General features: G+C 32.1%; 1 protein-coding gene across 2 annotated transcripts; it reads right to left on the bottom strand.

Annotated features, from left to right (window-relative positions):
• Window positions 1-2,014: 2,014 nt before the first annotated feature.
• LOC144844669 (uncharacterized) lies at window positions 2,015-12,711 on the bottom strand. Of its 2 annotated transcripts, none has more exons than XM_078701689.1 (8): window positions 12,571-12,711; window positions 10,652-11,442; window positions 7,652-7,825; window positions 7,058-7,096; window positions 6,172-6,261; window positions 5,095-5,209; window positions 3,821-4,993; window positions 2,015-3,428 (listed from the first exon to the last, which is right to left on the bottom strand). In XM_078701689.1, exons 2-8 carry the CDS (start codon window positions 11,363-11,365, stop codon window positions 3,373-3,375), a joined length of 2,361 nt encoding a protein of 786 aa, XP_078557815.1. In that variant the 5' UTR covers window positions 11,366-11,442; window positions 12,571-12,711; the 3' UTR covers window positions 2,015-3,372. The 2 variants fall into 2 exon arrangements, with proteins under 2 accessions (XP_078557815.1, XP_078557816.1); XM_078701690.1 differs by having other exon boundaries at window positions 3,821-4,990.
• Window positions 12,712-21,242: the final 8,531 nt, after the last annotated feature.

Here is a 21,242-nt window from a genome sequence, read left to right as displayed (position 1 = left end):
GCATGTCCGCAAGTGCGTCTGTGGTTTTAGATAAGAGTTTTGAATAGTCAAAATGATCTTGTTAGGTGTACTACGAGCTATCTTGTTACCTCTTCACTAAATGAGAGAAAATCTTATTTTAGTGTGATTTCCTTTTTTGTTGTTGTATAGGCCTATATGGAATTTTTATTCTGAAATAAAGTGATCAATCAATATTCGATAAAGTGGTAAATAGTATTTTAGACAACTTTAGTAAACGTTGGGGGCAGTTATTCAAATTCAATATCAGAACATTCCCTGATTGAATTCTTATAAAGCAAATAAGTAAGCAAATTGTGCCGCAGTTATGATCTACAGAAATTGTAGTGTAGATTATAATTAGTTTGAAATCGAAGTGCTGTTATTTTTGCTCGTTTAAAAATCATCGTTTCTAATACTATTATTATTATGACTAACTTTAAATATCCAAATTCAGGAAAATTGTGATATTAACATTGATCTTTAAATTAATACATCATCTGCGTATGAAAGAAGATGAATGGAGGAATATTATATTTTAGGCCTTATTTTAGGTATTTCTCCATAACTTACCAAACGTTTGTTTGCCACTGTTTGAAGAAGTTGCTCAGTCTAAATTGGCAAACTTCTGTTGGCAAACGCGAAAAAAAATTCAAATAAGAAATGTTTTCAAAGTTTGATAATGTAGAACATTTTACAAAATTCGGTTAACTACAGAAAACGGGTGAAGAAGTATACACTAGCAAAACTACAAAGATTCACCGAGTTCACATTAGTTTCCAAGTTTTGTATTCTAATTTTAATTAATTTATGATTTATGAGGGCTTGAAGGCCAATATTTCAACAATATTTTATGAGGGTGGTCCAACCAGCATCAGTTGATCATTAGGGACCCTCAAACAATACAAACAGTAAATACAAAATAAACTATAAAAACACAAAATTAACAAAGATATAAAATATATATATATATATATAAACAAATCAGGCAAAGAACATTATATATATATATATAAATATACAGTATGCCAACAATGAAAGAAGGATAAAAAGAAAAAAAAATCAGAAAGAGAGAAACAGGTGTTTTTTCAAAAGAGATTTAAAGGAGGGGAAATTGTAAGAGTTACGAATGTTTAAAGGTAGAGAATTAAAGAAAGAAGGAGCATTGAAACTAAAAGAAAGTTTAAAGATTTCAAGGTAAGGACGAGGGATAAGAAGATCTCCTTTAGTAATTTGCCTAGTGTCCATACGGCCGTTGGAAGTTACTTTAGTTAAAAGCTGACAGATAGTAAGTGGAGCAGAGTGATGTAGAGCTTTGAAAGATAGACATGCAAGCTGAAAGAGGTATCGTTCATGGAAGGGGAGAGTCTTAGCACTGGAAAAGTGATGAGGAAAGAGATGTGTAGTGGGAGATAGATCGAGTAGTAGACGGATAGCTTTAGAATGCGATAAGTTGTCGCATAAGTTGTCAATGTACATATTCCTTAAACGTTGTGGTGTTTTTTTTTAAATTTTGAACCAATTTAAGTTTGATTAACGCTTGAGGATGGAGTAGAGCCAATTATGAGCTACATAAACATTTCATAAAGATTTCGGAGAATGAGGGAAGAGTGAAATTACACTGTAATTTCACTCTTCCCTGGTAGAATATATAGTTTAAATTAAAATAATACTGTTTAAGTTTAGTATTATTTAATTTCATACATATTGTATTATAAAGTAATTTCCGATTTGTCCCTTGAAATGGTAACCGAAAAAATGCTAGACTAGAGAAGAAGCAAAGCAAACGTGATGTTATCCTACATATCACCAATAATAATATGACATTTACGTTATCGTCCTTAAAAAGAGTGGTATAGTCCTCGGAAATACACGCTAGTAAACTTTTCTTGCCAAACTCAATCCGGCCCAGAGTAGGCCTACGTCTACTATCAAACTTAGTTTTATTTGCTATTGTTTGGAGAAGTTGCCTAGTCTACACTGGTCACAAAAAATACAGTTCACAAACTTCGGAAAATAAGTTCGAAAAAATCCCCAGTAGGAAACTTTATTTGATTCACAGAGTTTACAAAGATATATTGTTCCCCGAAACATAAAAACTGAAGATTAATGAAATCAGATTTTGAATATGCCATTTTGTAGTTTTAATAAGTTAATCACTTCTGCAGAAAAAGAAAAAACTTTTAAAAGACAAAATAAACTGTTAAATTCAACCAAAAACCCATTGACTTTTTTTTTCAGGTAAATAATTTTTTTTCTATCCAATTTTTTGAAGATATTATGGAACATGAAAATGGCATATTCAACAAAAATTTGAAGAAAAACAATTTTTTTTCAGTGTATGATTGAGTAATATTTTGCAAAATAGTTTCTAAAGTTCGTCAATTGGTCTAAACTAGCCGAACCCAGAGTCCATCAAGCTTTCAAACTAAAGTTGCTACCTTCCATTTTCCATTGCATATTGATAAATGAAACTTATTTTTACCAAAATAAAATTATAAAGGAGCCAAACAGGTACTTCATTTTAGACATAATGCATCATTAATTATTTTATTACCAAAGTTGTTTTACAATAAAAAAAAAATCATCATTTGTAAATTATTTATCATTTTACCTTCTATTATTCTGAAGCAGTACTTTTGACATGTTTTATTTCATTTCTTAACAATAGATAACATGATTAATAAAACAAGTATTGGGCTAATAAGCACACACGGAATGTAGTACACCTTTCTGTACCATTGTTGTGTTATTTAATTGGTTTTTATTGATGTAAACTGAAATAATAGCAATAATGTGCATTAAGCTTGGTTCTCACTTGGACCTGATGAATCATCTAACTGTTGCTTGTTGGTAAACTATCTATAATAATCAGTATAGATAAGGATTGTTTGGTTGTCTAAATTTATGCTATAAATGTTTCAATTTATTACTAAATGTTGTACAGACATCAGGAAAAAACGTATGTCAAACATTAAGTATGATTATTTTTAAATCAATATAATAATACAATAATAGTAAGTCATCAAATTAATATTAGTGTAGTCAAACATTTAAGTATTATTAATAAATCAATTTATAGTAAACAAAACAATCAAGCAACGCTGTTCAACTCATCATTGACTATAAATTACGAACTAAACTAAGCTTGTTATCTAACATTTAATGTTTTTGTTTGTTATAAATAATAGTATTGTTTTTTTTCACTAGGTAATTTTATATTGCATGTATTCATTCAATACAGGTACAATTGGTTGGAAACCTAGGATTATAAAATAAATTTGAAATAGAAATAATCTGGAAACATAAAGGAAATTCTGGGTTTGGGGGAGGGTTATCTATTTTTCCAGGTGTTCAGTTTACTGCATGTCATATTCATTCCATTTTATAAGACACACTAGCTGTTTCAGACTTTGCACCAAGCCTCTTTCCTACATAGAATAAAAAATGAAATCACATAAGTTATAGATTCAAATGATACTGTGGATAAGGAAAAAAAGAGATTGCTTGTGTTGAAATATTAGGGATTTGTGAATTATGCATTTCAACATCATTTTGTCACTTGATTTTTGCGAACGACTGTACAAATGCACATGGACCTAGAGTAAACAAAATTGGGTCGGGCGACAACATAAAAACTTAACATAAAATAAGGTCACTGCAAATCGAAAGCTCTCAATTTATTCTGGCGTTGATGAATTTTTAATTACAGAACAGTTTGTCAGGACGAGAATTATTTAATACCTGTGGTTGGTATCAGTATCATTTCAACATCATCTTCCTAACAGCAAACTAAAATGACAAAAACACATACAAAACATACCAAACTTTCTGAATGTTGATGCAATTTTCCTCTTTCGCCTTCTTCTAGGCGCTGCTGGAGCTGACCCAGGTTCATTACATATAAATTGATTGCCATCGTAAGCTGATTTTGACCTATTTTTTCTTTTCTTCTTCCTTTTTCCCTCCTGTAACATAATGCCATTTTTTTTCATATTTCTTCCAAACATACGTTTCATTTTATTTGTGAGGGGTTTAACAGTATTTTTAACTGTTTCAGGAAGCCCCCAAACTAAAGCAAAAGGAGTTCTTGTAGTGTCATTTTCTTTACATCTGTTGCCAGTGCCGTTTTCATGATCAGATAATAAAATAACATTCCGATTTTTTTTCTTTTTACTAGACTGAACAGTTTCCTGTCTTGTGTCATCCTCACTACTGATGACAATTACTTCATCTTTAGTCACTTCTGGGTCACTACTTAGAACAATCACATCATCTTCATTTAGGATTTTATTTCTTTTTTGTACCGTTTTAATAATGATGACATCTTCATCTTCACAAGATGCCAAATTTGTATTCATAGCATTTTTATTGTCAGAGGCATCAATCATATTCGAATCATCATTTTTAAATTCTGTCTTCTGTTTGGTTTCACTACTCTTAATGCTTTTTCTTTCTGCATTGTCAGCAACTATTTGTGTTTTACAATTTCCTTTTATACTACTACTACTTTCTTTATTTTCTAGATCTTTAGAAATGTTCTGTGCCTCAGAGTTCTTCAATTTTTTGCGTTTCTTTTTCTTCTTTTTATCATGTTTTGTTTCGATATTCGTTGTTTCGTTTATTTTCTCATTATCTTGACATTGAACATTTCTTTTCTTTTTCGATTTTGAAATGGTTACTTGTAAACCAATTTCTGTTTTCTTCTTTTTATTGTCTTTCTTATGAAATTCTTCCTCATTTTCACATTCTATTTTTCTTTTCTTCCCAGCATGCAAAGATGTAATGTGTAAATTGGTCGTTGTCACTAAATCATTTTCCTTTTCATCAATGATCTTCAGAATTTTGTCATCTATCTTTTTTTTCTTTGCAGATTTTTGAAGAGGTACATCTGTTTCTTTAACAGTTTTAAGTAATTTTGTTTTCGTCTTCTTTTTTCTGTCGACATCAACACCTTCTGGCGAGAGGGATTCAATTTGTGGGGTTGAGGACACTTCTGAAAAAAAAAAACAGTCAGTCAGTCATGTACGCTAGATTATATACCTGTAATAATTTTAAATTAAATAATGTGAACGGCTTAAACTAAAGCTGGCTTACTAGACTCACTGTCCTCTTCTGTGAAGTTCATGTATGAAAATCGTCTGTGGCTGTAGTTACAAACAAATGGATAGTACACCTTGACATAACGGTCTATTCTATCATCCTCACATTCCTGAAAGTAATTCAAATTTCTGTTACTGTGTTGAAAAAAGAGGTGGGTTGAAATAGATGTTGCAAATCAATGTAAAATATAACTAATTTATAAAGACATAAGAGAAGATTCATGATTAAGTGACGATATCAAAACACAACATTTCATCAAACTTATATGCTTGTGTCTTAAATGTACTTTCATTTAATGTCACTTTACCTACGTTTTTCAAACTAATTTAAGGTCACAAACTACATTGTATATAAAAATAAACACTATATAGACCTATTGCGATAATTTTGTTCGTCTTTAAGCGGTCAAAAATGTGAAAAATCCGTTGAATTAATTTAAGTGGTCCGCTACAAATACCAGAATGCATTTTCATATTGCTTATGTGATGCACACACTTTCGATAGATCGTGAAGGGAAAACAAACACAAGAACTGTAACTTTTCAGCAATAATACCAAATCTTCCCCAATTTGGGATTCCGCCAAAACAGGAGAGGCAATTAATTCAGCAACGAGACATCAGTCTAGGCCTCTAGCTAAATTACCAGCTAGGCCTACAAAACTATGCCTAAAAAAGTAGATAGTGCCTTGCGTTGATGTTTGGAAACAATTTATTGATGGAACAATAGACCAAAAATTAATGTATTTTCTTGGTTCACCCATACTTGCATCTTTTTACAAATTGCTTCACCAGATGGACATGGAAAATGAGAAGGGAAAGCAACAATGGAAATGCTTAGTCCTTTGTTATTAAATCCTTAAATTACATTTGTTACTTTTATACTTTGTACATAATTTAGTGAAATTTTCTTGTAATTTTCGTTTGTTAAAATAACTTTTCCTTTACTTTATGCTAATTACTCTAGATATCTCTCTACAAGAGTGTCACTGTTTCAAAACCATACAGTAGTTTTCCAGTAGATAAAAGTGCCTTTAAAAAAAAATTAAACAAGTGGATAAATATAAAACATACATAACCCAAGTGGCCTTCTTTACCACAGTTGTAACAATATTTATGATGCAAACTTTCCTCAGCACCATACAATAACTTTGGTTTTGCTTTCTGTAAATAAAAGAATTTATATTTTCAAGAAATTGTATTGGTCCACTTAAATGGAAATTCATTTTGCTTGGCATAAAAATCAAATCAAATCACAAAACAGGTAGGCCAATGATAAAATATGGTTAATAGGCCAATGATAAAATATGGTTAATAGGCCAATGATAAAATATGGTTAATAGGCCAATGTTAAAATACTGTTAAAAACATTAAAAATTACAGTATAGAGTTATCATTGAATATTTGAATTATACATAATGAATGCGATTTACAACAATGGACTTCCTAGTTCTACATAGATTGGCTTTTGGTGGTGGTGGTAGTTTAATGCCAGATCTTTTAAAATTGTAACAGTAACGTAACGGATGAGTGGGGTCTTTCAGCAGAAACTGATTTATAATACAATATTTACCTCAAAGAATAATATATAAAAATAAATGTATAAAATATCATAAAATTAATATAAAAGCCAAAATAAAATCAGAAATGTCCAATACAAAACAGTCAAAACCACTAAAACAATCTACTCTAATAATGAAAACTCAAAATCATACATCATTACAATATAAAGTCCTTAACTAAACAGAACAGTAGTTTATGTTTTTTTTCATTACAAATTCACTAATTTTCTAAATAATAATTAATATTCAACAATTTAACTATGACTGTGCTGTTTGGTACAGACAAAAGGCAGACATTTATGAGGGATATACCAAACAATTACTTTTACAAAGCATGTTGAATTACAAACCTTACTTTATCAACTGAAGGGGAAAACAAATATAAAAAAAAAACTTACTGTTGTTAAATGAAATTGCCTCCAGCGATCAGCACAAGCCTAAAGAGAACAATTATCAAATGTGAAGTACATATGTTTCCAATTAATAGTACAAAACCATAAACAATATTTATTTTCTCTATTAAAAGGGCAATTAGAGATTTAAATATACAGTATACATACATCAATTTTTAAAATAGATTCAATACACAATTGATAAAACTAAAATCAGTCAGCTATAAATTAAAAATCTTGAAGACTCGTACAGTTAACCCGACTTTGTAGGTTGTGTGTGTACGCAATATATCATGTTACGCAAGCTGAATTATATGCACTTGTCAATTGCATGACACACCCCTGTGTAACAAAAGTGTCTAATCTTTAGGTGACCATGACGAATCTATTTTGACGCGATGTGTCCACGTTGTTCATGATATGAATGGTGGTAAAGTGACGGACATTGACACACCATTGTTCATTGATGTGACATACCATTTGGGTTTTTTTGACAGATCCGTGCCTCAATGATTATTTTTAAATGACAAAAAAACCTCTCTCAGGGGTCGTATAGTAGGTCATATAATTGGCAAGTGCATTATATTATACAGTGCTTACAACCATCTCATGGCCTGGCATATAACAACGTTTGCAGACAGTGCTCCAGTGTACACGTTTCTTACTACACGATTTGTTCTCATGACCGGGTGAGTCACAGTTATAACACAGCTGATTTGGACATTTCTTGTAGTAGTGACCCTGTAGACCACATAAAATACAAGTTACAGGTTTCTGCAAAGAAAGAACAATCTTTAGAGATCATGCTTTAAAAAAAATTGCGTAAAGCAGGACTTCATTGGAATCGCAGGTTTTTTCTGGTAATAATGCTGTATATGTACATATGATATAATGTAATATACAGTCTGGTTTTGAAAGAGTGTCATGTATTTAGATGATTTGATTTTGACTGTAAATTACAGTAATTAGTATATGAAAATGACAATAACTATATTTGGTTATGAGAAGTTAAATTTGGACACAAATGAGAAATTGCAAAAGTTTGAAACATGGTACTTTTTAGTTTAAGCTAAAACTGTACCAAATCGTGGTTAAATAGCAATAACAAAATTGAGAGTGGGCGACTGTTACCCAAGGGCCTCTAAGAAGAGATTGTAGAAAATAACCCTTGAAATAAGCTGTAGGCTTACTGATTACTTTAATTAGGAAGTGCTGCAGATGATTATCTATCAGCGTAGAGAACAAAACATGTGATTAATTGGCACAAAAACTAAAATCATGACTAATTATCTGGTTTACAGGTAAATAGAAAAGATTTATGGGACAGACGAAATGACAATGAAAGAAAAACATAAATCAACATAGATGAACAATTGCCAGTTAAGAACTTAAATCATCCTACTAAGCTAAAATACATTCTATACTCGTTAACTCCATCAGCGAAATCAACTTGATCAAGATTCTCTACAGTCTACAGATTATTACATACCTAGCTGGCTACTGTAGCTCATACTATGCTCACATACAGTATTATAATATCCGGATTATATTCTTGCAATTTTTACATCACATGCTATTTGGAATTAGCCCTACCTCATGAAAAAGTGATATCTAATGGTGATAATTAATGTGTTCTAATACATGTTCAAGTCAAGTATCATTTATTGTCATTTTTTTAAAGAAAAAACATAGAAATTCTGTTTGTTCTGTTGGCGGAGCACAATATTCAATGGAGCTTTCTGTAAACATTTTGAGAAATTTTTATTGACTGATTGTGTTTGGAAATCAATGTGCTGTGCGCGCCATATATAACTGTTCTACTTCGCATCTACAGTTGAAGCATTGCCTTTTTTAATGGCCTAGCATTCGTCAATGATTAATGATGGATAACTTGAATAAAAGTAGGTGTGTTATTACTACAATTCATTCTCTGTCCATGGTCCGAAAAGTCTTTCAAATATGTTCAAGTAGCATTTCTATTTATTTTTTGTGCGATAATCTCTGGGTATTGCTAAACTGCACAAACTGCGCAAACCATGCGCAAACCTCCTCCAAATGGCTTATTATTGGTTCTATCATGACCAGGACTATCATAGCAGGTAATTTATGAAATTGCTGTAAGTTGGGCGAAAAACATCATTTTTTGGGTAAAATGTCAGATTTTACAGTGTAAATCGCGCAAACCTAAAAAAAACCTGCGCAAACCTCCTCCAAATCACTTATTATTGGTTCTATCATGACTTGGACTATCATAGCAAGTAATTTATGAAAACAAAATTATGAAATTGCTGTAAGTTGGCTTTTTTTTGGGCGAAAAACATCATTTTTTGGGTAAAATGTCAGATTTTACAGTGTAAATCGCGCAAACCTAAAAAAACCCTGCGCAAACCTCCACCAAATCACTTATTATTGGTTCTATCATGACTAGTACTATCATAGCAAGTAATTTATGAAAAAAAAAAAATGAAATTGCTGTAAGTTGGCTTTTTTTTGGAAGAAAAACATCATTTTTTTGGTAAAATGTCAGATTTTACAGTGTAAATTGAGTCCTAGTCATGATAGAACCAATAATAAGTGATTTGGAGGTTTGCGCAGGTTTTTTTTAGGTTTGCACGATTTACACTGTAAAATCTGACATTTTACCCAAAAAAATGATGTTTTGCCCAAGCCCAAAAAAAAGACAACTTACAGCAATTTCATAATTTTTTTTTTCATAAATTACTTGCTATGATAGTCCAAGTCATGATAGAAACAATAATAAGTGATTTGGAGGAGGTTTGCGCAGGTTTTTTTTAGGTTTGCGCGATTTACACTGTAAAATCTGACATTTTACCATAAAAATAATGTTTTTCGCCCAAAAATAAGCCAACTTACAGCAATTTCATTTTTTTTTCTCCATAAATTACTTGCTATGATAGTCCCAGTCATGATAGAATCAATAATAAGTGATTTGGAGGAGGTTTGCGCAGGTTTTTTTTTAGGTTTGCGTGATTTACACTGTAAAATCTGACATTTTACCCAAAAAATGATGTTTTTCACCCAACTTACACTACAGCAATTTCATATTTTTCCATAAATTATCTGCTATGACAGTCCTGGTCATGATAGAACCAATAATAAGCCATTTCGAGGAGGTTTGCACAGGTTTTTTTTAGGTTTGCGCAGTTTAGCAATACCCATAATCTCTCTGTATAGCGCATTTATCTTCTGGAAAGGCACTTTATAAATAATGAATAATTTAGTTGGTTAATTTAACCCTGTGTGGGAATTGTAGCCAGTGTTCAGATTGGACTTTTGTTGGTCACTTTAGCCAGCGACTCGGTTAATTTTCAGACCAAATTAAGAAGTCCAGTGCGATCAAGATTTATATATTTTTATTTCCAGAAACAAGTTAAAATCAGTTAAATTTTTGTCAAACTTCTCACTGTAAAACGTGCCAATCATCAGATTCGTCGCAAAAAAAAAAAATCACGTCACAGAGGGTGGTCTTCAGTTTTGGAATCAACCTAATCAGTATTTTGACAGTTTTTTACATCAAAAATGTATAAAAAATAATTAATATCATAACATGGAGCCAACTATGATCACCCATTGTCATACCTTTTCTTGAGGACAATCACTCATATAATGCCCAGTTTCTTTACAATTGAAACATATTCCTGTCATAGGCTTTGATGGTTCTGCAAAGTATCTCTTCACCTTGTTGACTGGAGTTTTCACTTGTGTTGTTGTTGCATCCATAGTTGTTGAGTTTGAGGCAACATGGACCTGAAGATTTTCATCTTCACTTGCAGATTCAATAAGACAACAATCATCTTCGGATTCGCTGTCCTGAAAAAATCTGTTAGTTGACTTTATAATAGTCTTATTCATTGAATTTTCTTTTAATTTTGTAGAATCTGTGTTTTGAGTAGGGCCTTTATTGATGGATTTTAAACCAACAATATTGATATCCGACTCAGTAACAGTACTTTCGATAGAATGTTTACCAATGATTAATGTTGTTTTGGATGTTTGGTTTAAATAATACTTTGAGTGTTCATTATCCTCATTCAATATGTTATGCTTATCCTTGGTGGTTGCAATAACCTCCTTTTCTGTATCTATTTGTTGAGGTTTACATTTATCTTTAATTTTATGTGCTGCTGTTGGTATTACTTTGTTTTCATGAACAGTTATAGATTTTGCATAATGCATAGATTGATACAGAGCTTCCTCTATTTCATGACGTTCATCTTCACTGGTGACCTCGTAGTCAATTTGGTTGAGGCCAAGTAGTTCAAGTTCATACTCCTCTTCTGTTAATTCATTCATCTTCTAATTGTGATGACCCACAGTATCAAAAATACAGTATGAATTTGCCAACAACTTAGTACTGTAAGTAATCATCCCTGTAGTGTAAATATATAAAAATGTTAACTAGTACTAGTAGGCCTAGGCCTTATACTTAAAGAGGTGACTTGAAAGGGAGAGTTGCTAATAATAAATACTAATACTAATAATGACGATGTCGATGATGTACAAAACAGTTAATCAATTTGTATATAGTATACACTAGCAATACCGGTAGGATGGCAATACATTTACAGGCCTAATAAGTATAATAGGCCTTAGTTTAGTATAGGCTACAGCCAGTACCGACGTGACTAGGCCTAGCCGGCGGCGACTGTCCTGTACTACACTGGCAGTAGAATAGTAATATAGGCCGATCCTAGCCAGTTAGTTTTAGGGCCTAGCTAGCTCTCTAGCTAGGCCTGTCCTAGTAAGTGTAGCCGGCCTAGGCCTAGATAGGTCCCTAGATAGTAGGTTTGGTTCAGGGACGATTCGGCCCTGAGACGATTCGGCCCGGGACTATTCGGCCCGCTTTTGGTGGGACGATTCGGCCCACTTTTGGGCCGAAACATCCCACTTTGTGGGCCGAAACGTCTCACTTTAGACCACATTCATATTCACATTGTTTTGGGTATTTATCAAGTTTTTAAAGGCGTTTAACAATCCGCATTTTATTGATATTGACAATGTTGATATAATATATATAATAAATTACTAAAAAACGTAATTTTATATTCAATTTATTACTTCGAAAACCTTGATATTTCGTGCATTCACCAAGCGGCCAACAGAGGGCGTAACTTGTTTACATCGTTAGCGTGACTAAAAATTGATCATTTTCGACAATGTTTTCAAAATGTTTGCTTTATTGCATCTTTATCCCTAGTAGTATTACCCCATAGTCTCTCTGAAAATAAAGTTTGGGAAAAAGCTTATTTTATGCTTATAAAATGCATATCAAAGCCGATAAATGTAAGTGTGCCGAATTGTCTCAGGGCCGAATCGTCCCGGGCCGAATAGTCCCGGGCCGAATCGTCCCAGGGCCGAATCGTCCCGGGCCGAATCGTCTCAGGGCCGAATCGTCCCGTTACCGTAGGTTTAACCTGGTTATGTCTTATGAGGAAAAGGTGAATGAAATCGGTAAAAAGATCGGACCCAAACCATAAAAAAAGTTGTAAAATACTAACCATTAGAGACCTTAGTTTTATATTATAGAAAAGAACGTAATTTCTTTGATTATAGGACAAACAAAATAGAAACACATGACACAAAAAAATGCACTCAGACTGCATAGAGTATGACTGCATGTAATATACAGACGCCACCCACGTTTTGTTCCTGATGCGCACGATGGTGACACGCCCTCAACATCAGAACGTTAATCATAAATTTAATTAATTTTACAACTTTTATTTACGATTCATTCATACTCATAGTTATAAAAGACTGACTGAAACATGGTAGCCGAATCTTTTCGCGCCGCTCATCTAGGCAGTTATATTCAAGAGAACAGAATTATTAGGAAACAGTTACCATCGGTAGCTTATGTTTACTACGGCTAAAAAAAAAGGTATTTGGAAACTCGGACTGGGCATGCTCAAACTGAAAAAAAGCACGTCTGGGAGAAGAGAGTCTATGAGATGTACTGTCAATGTAGGCATTTATCATTGAATAATGGTCAGATCATTTTATGGTAAAATGGTATATAGATCAAGAGTATTCTTTGATTAGTGTGTGTACGTTTGTCGGCGGCTGTACGACGAAGGTTCTGGAAAATTAGGATTTTTTTTACAGGAAAGTTAGGGTAGGCCTATTTATTTGGATCACTACGACCTTCTTAGGGAGTAACTCCTACCCCGAAATATGCACAGTATAGTTTAGCTTAGGATATATTTTTGTTCTATACATCAGTAGCCCATAGACTCATTATTTCTTAAATTAATATTTAATAGAATATTAATTAAAACATCATTTAATGACGAACGAACAATAATTAAAACTGTGACGTCAAAAGGTCGAGCGACGTTTTTTGTAAGAAACATTTTCATTTATTATTACTTCCCCTCCTTTTTTCTGTTCCCCTGACCAGGCTGTTTAAATAGTTGATTGGTACTGTAAAAATCCTAATGTCATCACGTTTTGTTAACGAACATGAAATCTAATCTAATCTCTAATGTTTATTTGATCAAAGTAGACACAAATATTTAAGTTCAACATTTTCTTTATGTTTTTCATTTCTGTGTGAATTGAAATGATGTGTACCGTTAAATTTCATTTGAAAATGTTTACATTAAAATAATGCATAAAACCAGATGTGTATTATTATTATTATTAATATTATTATATTATTATTCTCCCCCTCCTCCAAAAAATGTCTCATACATTCTCCTTAATTCCCGCATTGAATTATTTATATTGAAAGTGGGAAATGTTTGGCTCTCAAAAAGTTTACAGATATGGATGGTAGGCATACCGTTTTGGTATTACCAGTCACATTCGCTCATATACGGTAGCCCGTAGGCTACAGTAGCCTGTACGGTAGATTCTAATGACGTTTTGTGGAAGCAAAGTCGATAGGGAGTCGATACCAAACCAGAAAAACCGTGTAGGAGCATAATCGTATCGCATCCAAACAATAATGTTTGATTCAGTGGCACTCACTGTCTGTTGTTTGATATCCTTCCTCAGACATTCACTATCGACATTCGCTACTTATTTATTGTATAAATTCATAAGTATTTAGTGTGACTTTCTTATGTTACATAAAATTGGGTTAGAGATTTTGAATTAGAAATTGCTTACCACGAGAGAATGAAATTGTAGTCGTCGTTCAATATTCGCTGGGTTTGCAGTTGTCACTAACTGTAACTAACTATTACAAGTCACCTAGAAATGAGTATGTTAATACTATTACAGTTAGATCTTGCTTTATTGTTCTAGAGACAGGACCGTACAATAATCGGCTGCCTATGCAGCATTAAAACCGTCTCATTTATTTTTTAATACTGATATTTTTCATTCATTCATTCAATCGTTAATTAATTAGATATTTAATTTATTTATTTAATTAATAACAAAATACACGACCAACGTATATGCAATTTAAATTTATTTAAACAGAACCTCGTGCTTGATTAAGTCTCCATAACACTAGCGAGTTATGAAGAATACTCGTTTGTACTGGATATTATATTTTATTTAAAATGAAACAGTTATGTGAACAGTTTCTTTAATTACTACTACTACTACTACTACTACTACTACTACTACTACTACTACTACTACTACTACTACTAATAATAATAATAATAGATAGGCCTATGTTTTAAGATTTTGAAGCAAGTATTTTTTATTGACTCATTTTGCAAATAAAAGGATGTTTATTATAGCACTGTTGGTCATCCCACAATCCTTTATTTTTATGTTGGTAATCCCACACTACAATGCAGTCTTGGTTTCCACCATGGTTATTTGGTTCACCAGCGTGGAAATTTCTGTAAGAGGCATATCCGCTGTCATCAGACCACTTGAAATGTCCTTCATAATGCGCGTCTGTCAACCCAATCCAGTACATATTTCTCCAGACCGGTTCAGTGACTCTGTTTCCGGTAGCTGTGTTCCAGAAATCTTTAACGAAATCTGATTCGCCTTGGCTGTGGAGAGATACTAGATGAGCATCAGATCCTCTAACTCGTTTTCCCTCACGCTTACAGTATTTTTCAGCGTCTTGCCAAGTTAGAGATTGGCCAAAAATTCTGTAGCAGTTGTTGTTGTATGATGTCCAATACCTGGGACAGCACGAACCTCTGGGGTGGTATAAAGCTAATGCTGGAAAAGTAACCTCTACCATTACCGCTACCAACACAACAAACATCATTTTGAACATTTTGTGTTGAAATTTCAGTGAAATCTGAAAAAAATCGGTGATTTATTTTTAAACACAATTTTAATAGACATAAATATTATTAGTTGTACAATGAGTTGCAAGAGCACATTATTCCGAAACCCGAGATTGTCCCAGTCCGGTCGGACCGAATTTGGCGCCGTCGCCGGACCATACATTTCATGAAAGCACCTATGAGGGAATGTGAAGTTATACTTTTTTGAGATTTTTTGTATCCAATGTTTAGAGAAGCCTAATTAAATGTTAATTAAATACGGTTTTGTTCAGGAAGATTCAAATTTGTTATAACTCATTATGATACTTAATTTACCACGACACATCAACTATGTTTGTTAGTAATAGTTTGTTATATTTCAAAGAAACCATCAGATAATCTATTTATGGTTTCTCACTAAGAATTAAACACTTTAATAATGTTTTGGTTATGTGCAATGAAAAATGCCCTGTATGGCTCAGCACTAGATGCAAACTGGCGTTTTCTACTGCGAGAGTTGTAATATATTTGCCAGCCTATGGATCCATTGGGTGATTGTTAGTGTATCTTTTTTGTATAGTTATGTATATAAAGAGTTGTTTATATGTTATAATTATATGTAAAATTCGAATTGTCTCAGAAAACACACCATCAAACAATAATATATCTGCAATTACTATACCATAGTTTCTTTAGAAGAAATAGGAGTACAATATTAATTTTAGTTAAAACTCTATAAGTAAAATAAGGTTTGTTTTTTTTTTTTTTTTTTTTTTTTTTATTTCTCAAATAAAAACAAAATACAGTTAACATTTTCTAGAAATAATAGATAATAAATGAGAAAAAGGGGTACCCCACTGGAAGCTTAAGCTTTAAAATGTGGGGTCCAGGCAACATAATTAAAAATAAGGTAAGGTAAGAAATATATATAATATATGATAATGAACAAAAAAGACATTTAACTTAACAAATGTTATAGCATAAGGGAATGAGAAAACGCTTTCAAAATGTAGGCTACCACAGATACCTTACTTTACTAGTATTGCTTCACCATAAAAACTCAATGAAGTAATTTCAATGAAACAAACATGTAGCGTTAAAGGTTCCATTAATAGAAGATCTGTGTTGTGATGAGTTGTTGAAAGTGTAAAGCTTCCTAACACTGCACGCTATTTTATTGTTATCGTTTGATCGTAGTTTTAATTTTATAGTTTGAATAAAAACGTATAATAAAAGTATCTGATGTCTCTTGTATACTATAGCAAGTACAGTTGTGGAAAATATTACGTTACATTTAGCATCATTATCTTGAATTCATAATTCTTTTCGAAAAAAAACAAAAGTTAGTGAAACTGTCAAGCAGGTTAGTTTCGCTAACTTTTGGGTTTTTTTTCAAAAAGAATTATAAATTCATGAATATCCAAAACCAGATGAACAATTTTAATTAACATTACAATCTAATTAATGCATACAGAAATATTATGCTATGTGGTTTAGTAAGATGTAAGAAATCAACCAACTTACCTCCTAGCTATGCTGTCGCTCTACGGGTTCTTTCTGATCTCTGTCACAGTTACTGTCCATTTATACGTTCTTTAAACAATACAATTATGAAGTAGTTGGATATAATGAGACACTTCAACAAGTGGATTATAATGAAAGACCTACTTAAAATGTGTTACTGTATTTAAATAATAGTTAAGAATAATTATAATTTCAAATAATTGTTCAGTCGACATCCGACTCACAAAATGATTTTCTTGTTATGTAAGATCATTTACACAAAACTGTGACATATTAAACTAATTTGAACAAAAATTGATAAAAAGACCAGTTAGTTTATTCAATTTCAGTAATTAGTGATCACATAGCCCTACTAAAATATAGAATCCATTTTAAAAATTTATACTTTTGGTAAGGTAAATGTAAATACTTAGTACTGCAGTAACCCAATCAGCAGGAAAGAGTGAACCATCACAGTTGAGAAGGTTTAGGCATACCTTTGTCTGGGAAGCATGTAAATGAACTGTTCGGAGTGGAGGAGATTTGAAATAATGCAGTTCTTTATTAGGCCTACTAAAAGCAATATTCAAAATAATAACTATAATAAATAACAACGTTTTATGTACCATGATTAGTTGGTATGCCTAAAGCGCTAAACACCCAAACGGCACACATCAGATCGTAATTAGTATATCGCAGTAGGAAAAGACAATGTTAATTTTGATACCAAAAGTCCCGTTTAGATTTTAAAATATAATCCCTTTAACCATCATAATTTGAGTCACTTTATTTATAAATACCTTTACATAGTGATTTTCTATTTTATTCGTAACGTATCATCAGTGTCCGTTAGTGACCATCTTGAAAAGAACCTCTTATACAATATGGTATTTGCACACTAAGCACGTTTCTTCCAATCTATCTCTTCAGAATCACGATTCCTAGTAAACATTTATCAACTATTTATAATTATATATTTATGATAAAGCTGTAAGTAATCCAACCAGCCCACACCAAGTAAGTATATTTTGTTCAATGATAATAGGCTACGTGTTAATATAAAATAAGTTAATTTAGTACTTTCATAGAGATAATACCTGAATTAAAATGAAATCGATATTCATTTTTCCAAACAATTACATAAACATATGGTAACAACAGCCTCGTGCAATATTCTTCTAATTCAACACATGTTTGTAAACAATTTTCTATCCAAATGTGCAATATCTATCAACTATGTCATTAGATACAAAACCATATCATTTTTAATAATACATATCAAAATAATGCATTATGGTATTTAAACAAGCCTCCAAGTTGTTATTGTATAATTTTATTGCCATGTTTACTCCAATTCTGTCGAAATAAATTTGACTTAATAACTTTTCAGCTTTTGGAATTCAAAAACATTTGATCTTATAGATAATGCTTCAAATGGTGTGTTTTGCTCTAATAAATCATCGTTACTATAACTTTATGTGAAAAAGTTGATGAATCACCCGATTGCTTTGGTCTTATGTTGGAACACCTGACATAGCCTTTTATATAGATTGATTTAATAGTCCTGCTAACAATTAATCTTTCAAATTGTAATGATTTTCAAGATGCCTGATGCATTTCATATTTATAAACTAATTAGATTATTATTAGATACATACTTTATCACCATTTGTCAATAATAATGTATGTGTTGACAATAAAGGGATGGGCTAATGTAGGAGAATTGGTTGGTTTTTTAGTTATATTCCCAATCGAAATAAGCTATACTATAAGCTGTTTGAGCTATCCTGGAAAATCTTCTTATAAATGTTTTTCTTACATGTTAGAACTTTGTATATTTATATGATCGGTCGGTTGGCCGGTCGGTTGGTCGGTAAACACTAACTTAAGCACGCAACTTCATCCATGTATCTGGCCTTGTTGATACAGTATAACAATTCTACAAGCATATCAATTCATTCAATAAACAGAATACGATACTACAGTAATAAATTATGCTTAAGCAAAGGCCAAGTAATGTAAAAGTAAGCAGAAAACCTGCCGTTATTACAGTTTTAGTAACATTGGTAACTAATATTCAATTCAGATATAGGCCTAAACATGTGGTGGTCACGTAAATTCCATTGAGAATGTATTTCTTCATTTACCATGAAAAAAACCCAATGTCACACATAATAATTATGGATGATTATCTACCATTGTTAATAAGTGTACCTGGTCAATCAGCCGGCGACTGTTTTGTAATATAACCCAACAGTCATTCCATGCAGTCCTCAAATAAACTGAACTTGAACCTTTTTAATTATCGTAGTAATTACAAAGGTATACATTCAATTCCTCAGTCGCTTCCAATGTTTTGTTTAACATAACTGGAAGCGACTTAGGAATTGAATGTATACATACATATAGATAAGGTAAGATAATTAGGCCTAAAGTCATATGCTTGGAAAAAAAACTTAGCATGGCATGTTCACGTCACGTCATTTACAGTATCCAATGGAGTTAGACAGGGTGGGGTTATGTCCCCTCTCCTTTATAACATATATATTAGTACTCTAAATTGTAGACTAAGTGGTTTGTGTCAGGGTTGCCAATGTAGAAACATTATCTTGAATCATCTTAGTTATGCGGATGATCTTGTTCTACTTGCTCCTTCTGTTGCTGGTCTCCAGCTATTGATACATGTTTGTGAAGAGTTTTCGCAAGAGAATGATGTTTTATTTAATGATAAGAAATCTTTTTGTATGCGTTTCTGTCCTCGTACTTGCAAACTTGAAGGTAATTCTATTACTAAACTTTTTGGTAAAAAACTTGCTTATGTTGAGAAAGGTACCTATTTTGGTCATATTCTTATGTGTGATTGCAGTGATGAGGCCGACATTCAAAGTCAGTACAGGTCTTTGTGTATTAGAAGCAACTCACTCAATCGTAAATTTATGAAATGCTCTACCAATGTTAAATGTTGTCTCTTTAGATCTTACTGTATTAATATGTATTGTGCAGCCCTTTGGTGTAACTATCGTATGAAGAATATTAGATCTCTTAATGTATGCTACAATAATGCTCTGCGCCGTATACTTAATGTCTCTAGAAGTAGTAGTGCCAGTGCAATGTTTATTGAACATGGTGTTCCTTCCTTTAACGAGTACATGCGAAAATCTACCTATAGTTTCATGCAACGTATGTTGAATAGTGGTAACATCCTTGTTGCTTGTGTTTGCAAACATATGCTCCATAACTCCAAAATGTATTGTAGATGGAGAAGCATTCTATATACTTAAGTTTAGTTTTATGGTTTATAAGTTTATTTATATGGATGATATTTCCGAAATAAAATGAAATTGAATTGAATTGATATACAGTACAGTAGTTACGAAAGGTTCTATCGGGTCTCTGTCACCTTGGCTTTTGCCACTGGTTCACCCTACTACTCTATTTTCCTTGCAATACACTATAAAAATATTGAAAGCTATATTAGAAGATATTATATGTGTATGCTGAATAAATAGTGTGTGTCATATGTCACTTTATCTTTATGATATTTTGAATTTTAGTTAATCGTCAGCAGCAGTCCTACAATTGCCGTACGTCCATCTATTCTTAGTAAGTAGGCCTAAGTAAGTAATATTTATTGCTTTCCAAATACAGTACAAATTTATAAAACAGTATAATGTAAATGAAATAAAAAGAGAAAACATTAAATATAAAAATACAAGACTAAACTAGAAAAAAAGCATGGAAAGCAGGGGATGGCTCTTTAAGCCCAGAGGCTTGTTTGTACTCTTTTAAAATATTCAATATTTCTTTGGATAGCGACATGATGAAATATTATGCGCTGTCTATCATACATGTTTCATATAGGCCTACAAAAAGCAAAAGGTTATCAAGAATAATGCACATGCATCTGTAATAAATAGGTGATCATTACGTCATCCTATATGCCTACATGTTGATATTATTGTCGACGATACTGTAATTGAAATAGGCACGGGTTCTTAAATATGATAGTGTATATTATGATAATTCTATTGATAGTGAGACCTACTTTGAAGGATGGATTATTATAAATCTAGTTTGAGAGGAGAGAGACTGTGATTAAATAATGCGCATAAAAGAATGGAAATGGATTGCACTTAATACACCATATTTTGCAAAATGCCAATATCAATAGCACCCTCTTCATTTTCAATTGGTACGGTATGACACCCGATTCTGCAGCTGTCGTTAGATAAATCTGAATTTACTATTGCAAGTCGTTGAGATACAAGAATGCAAAATAGATAAGTTGTTTGCCAGAATTGAATAAGCAATTTATTTTCTATTTCTTTTATTTGTTATTTTCTTGTTCTTTCTCCGCCATCGTCAGTAAGTTAAACTTTTGAGTTAATAGAAATATCAATAAGTGAATCAACAACCATTATTTCATTTGTAAATTCAAACATTATAATAAATACTAATGGAGGATCCAAAAAATTAAT

The sequence above is a fragment of the Antedon bifida genome, chromosome 6, assembly GCF_963402885.1.
Source record: "Antedon bifida chromosome 6, ecAntBifi1.1, whole genome shotgun sequence".
NCBI classification, from domain to species: Eukaryota; Metazoa; Echinodermata; class Crinoidea; order Comatulida; family Antedonidae; genus Antedon; species Antedon bifida.
Note: the sequence above shows the minus strand (reverse complement) of the source record. Positions and strands in the feature narration are given on the sequence as shown.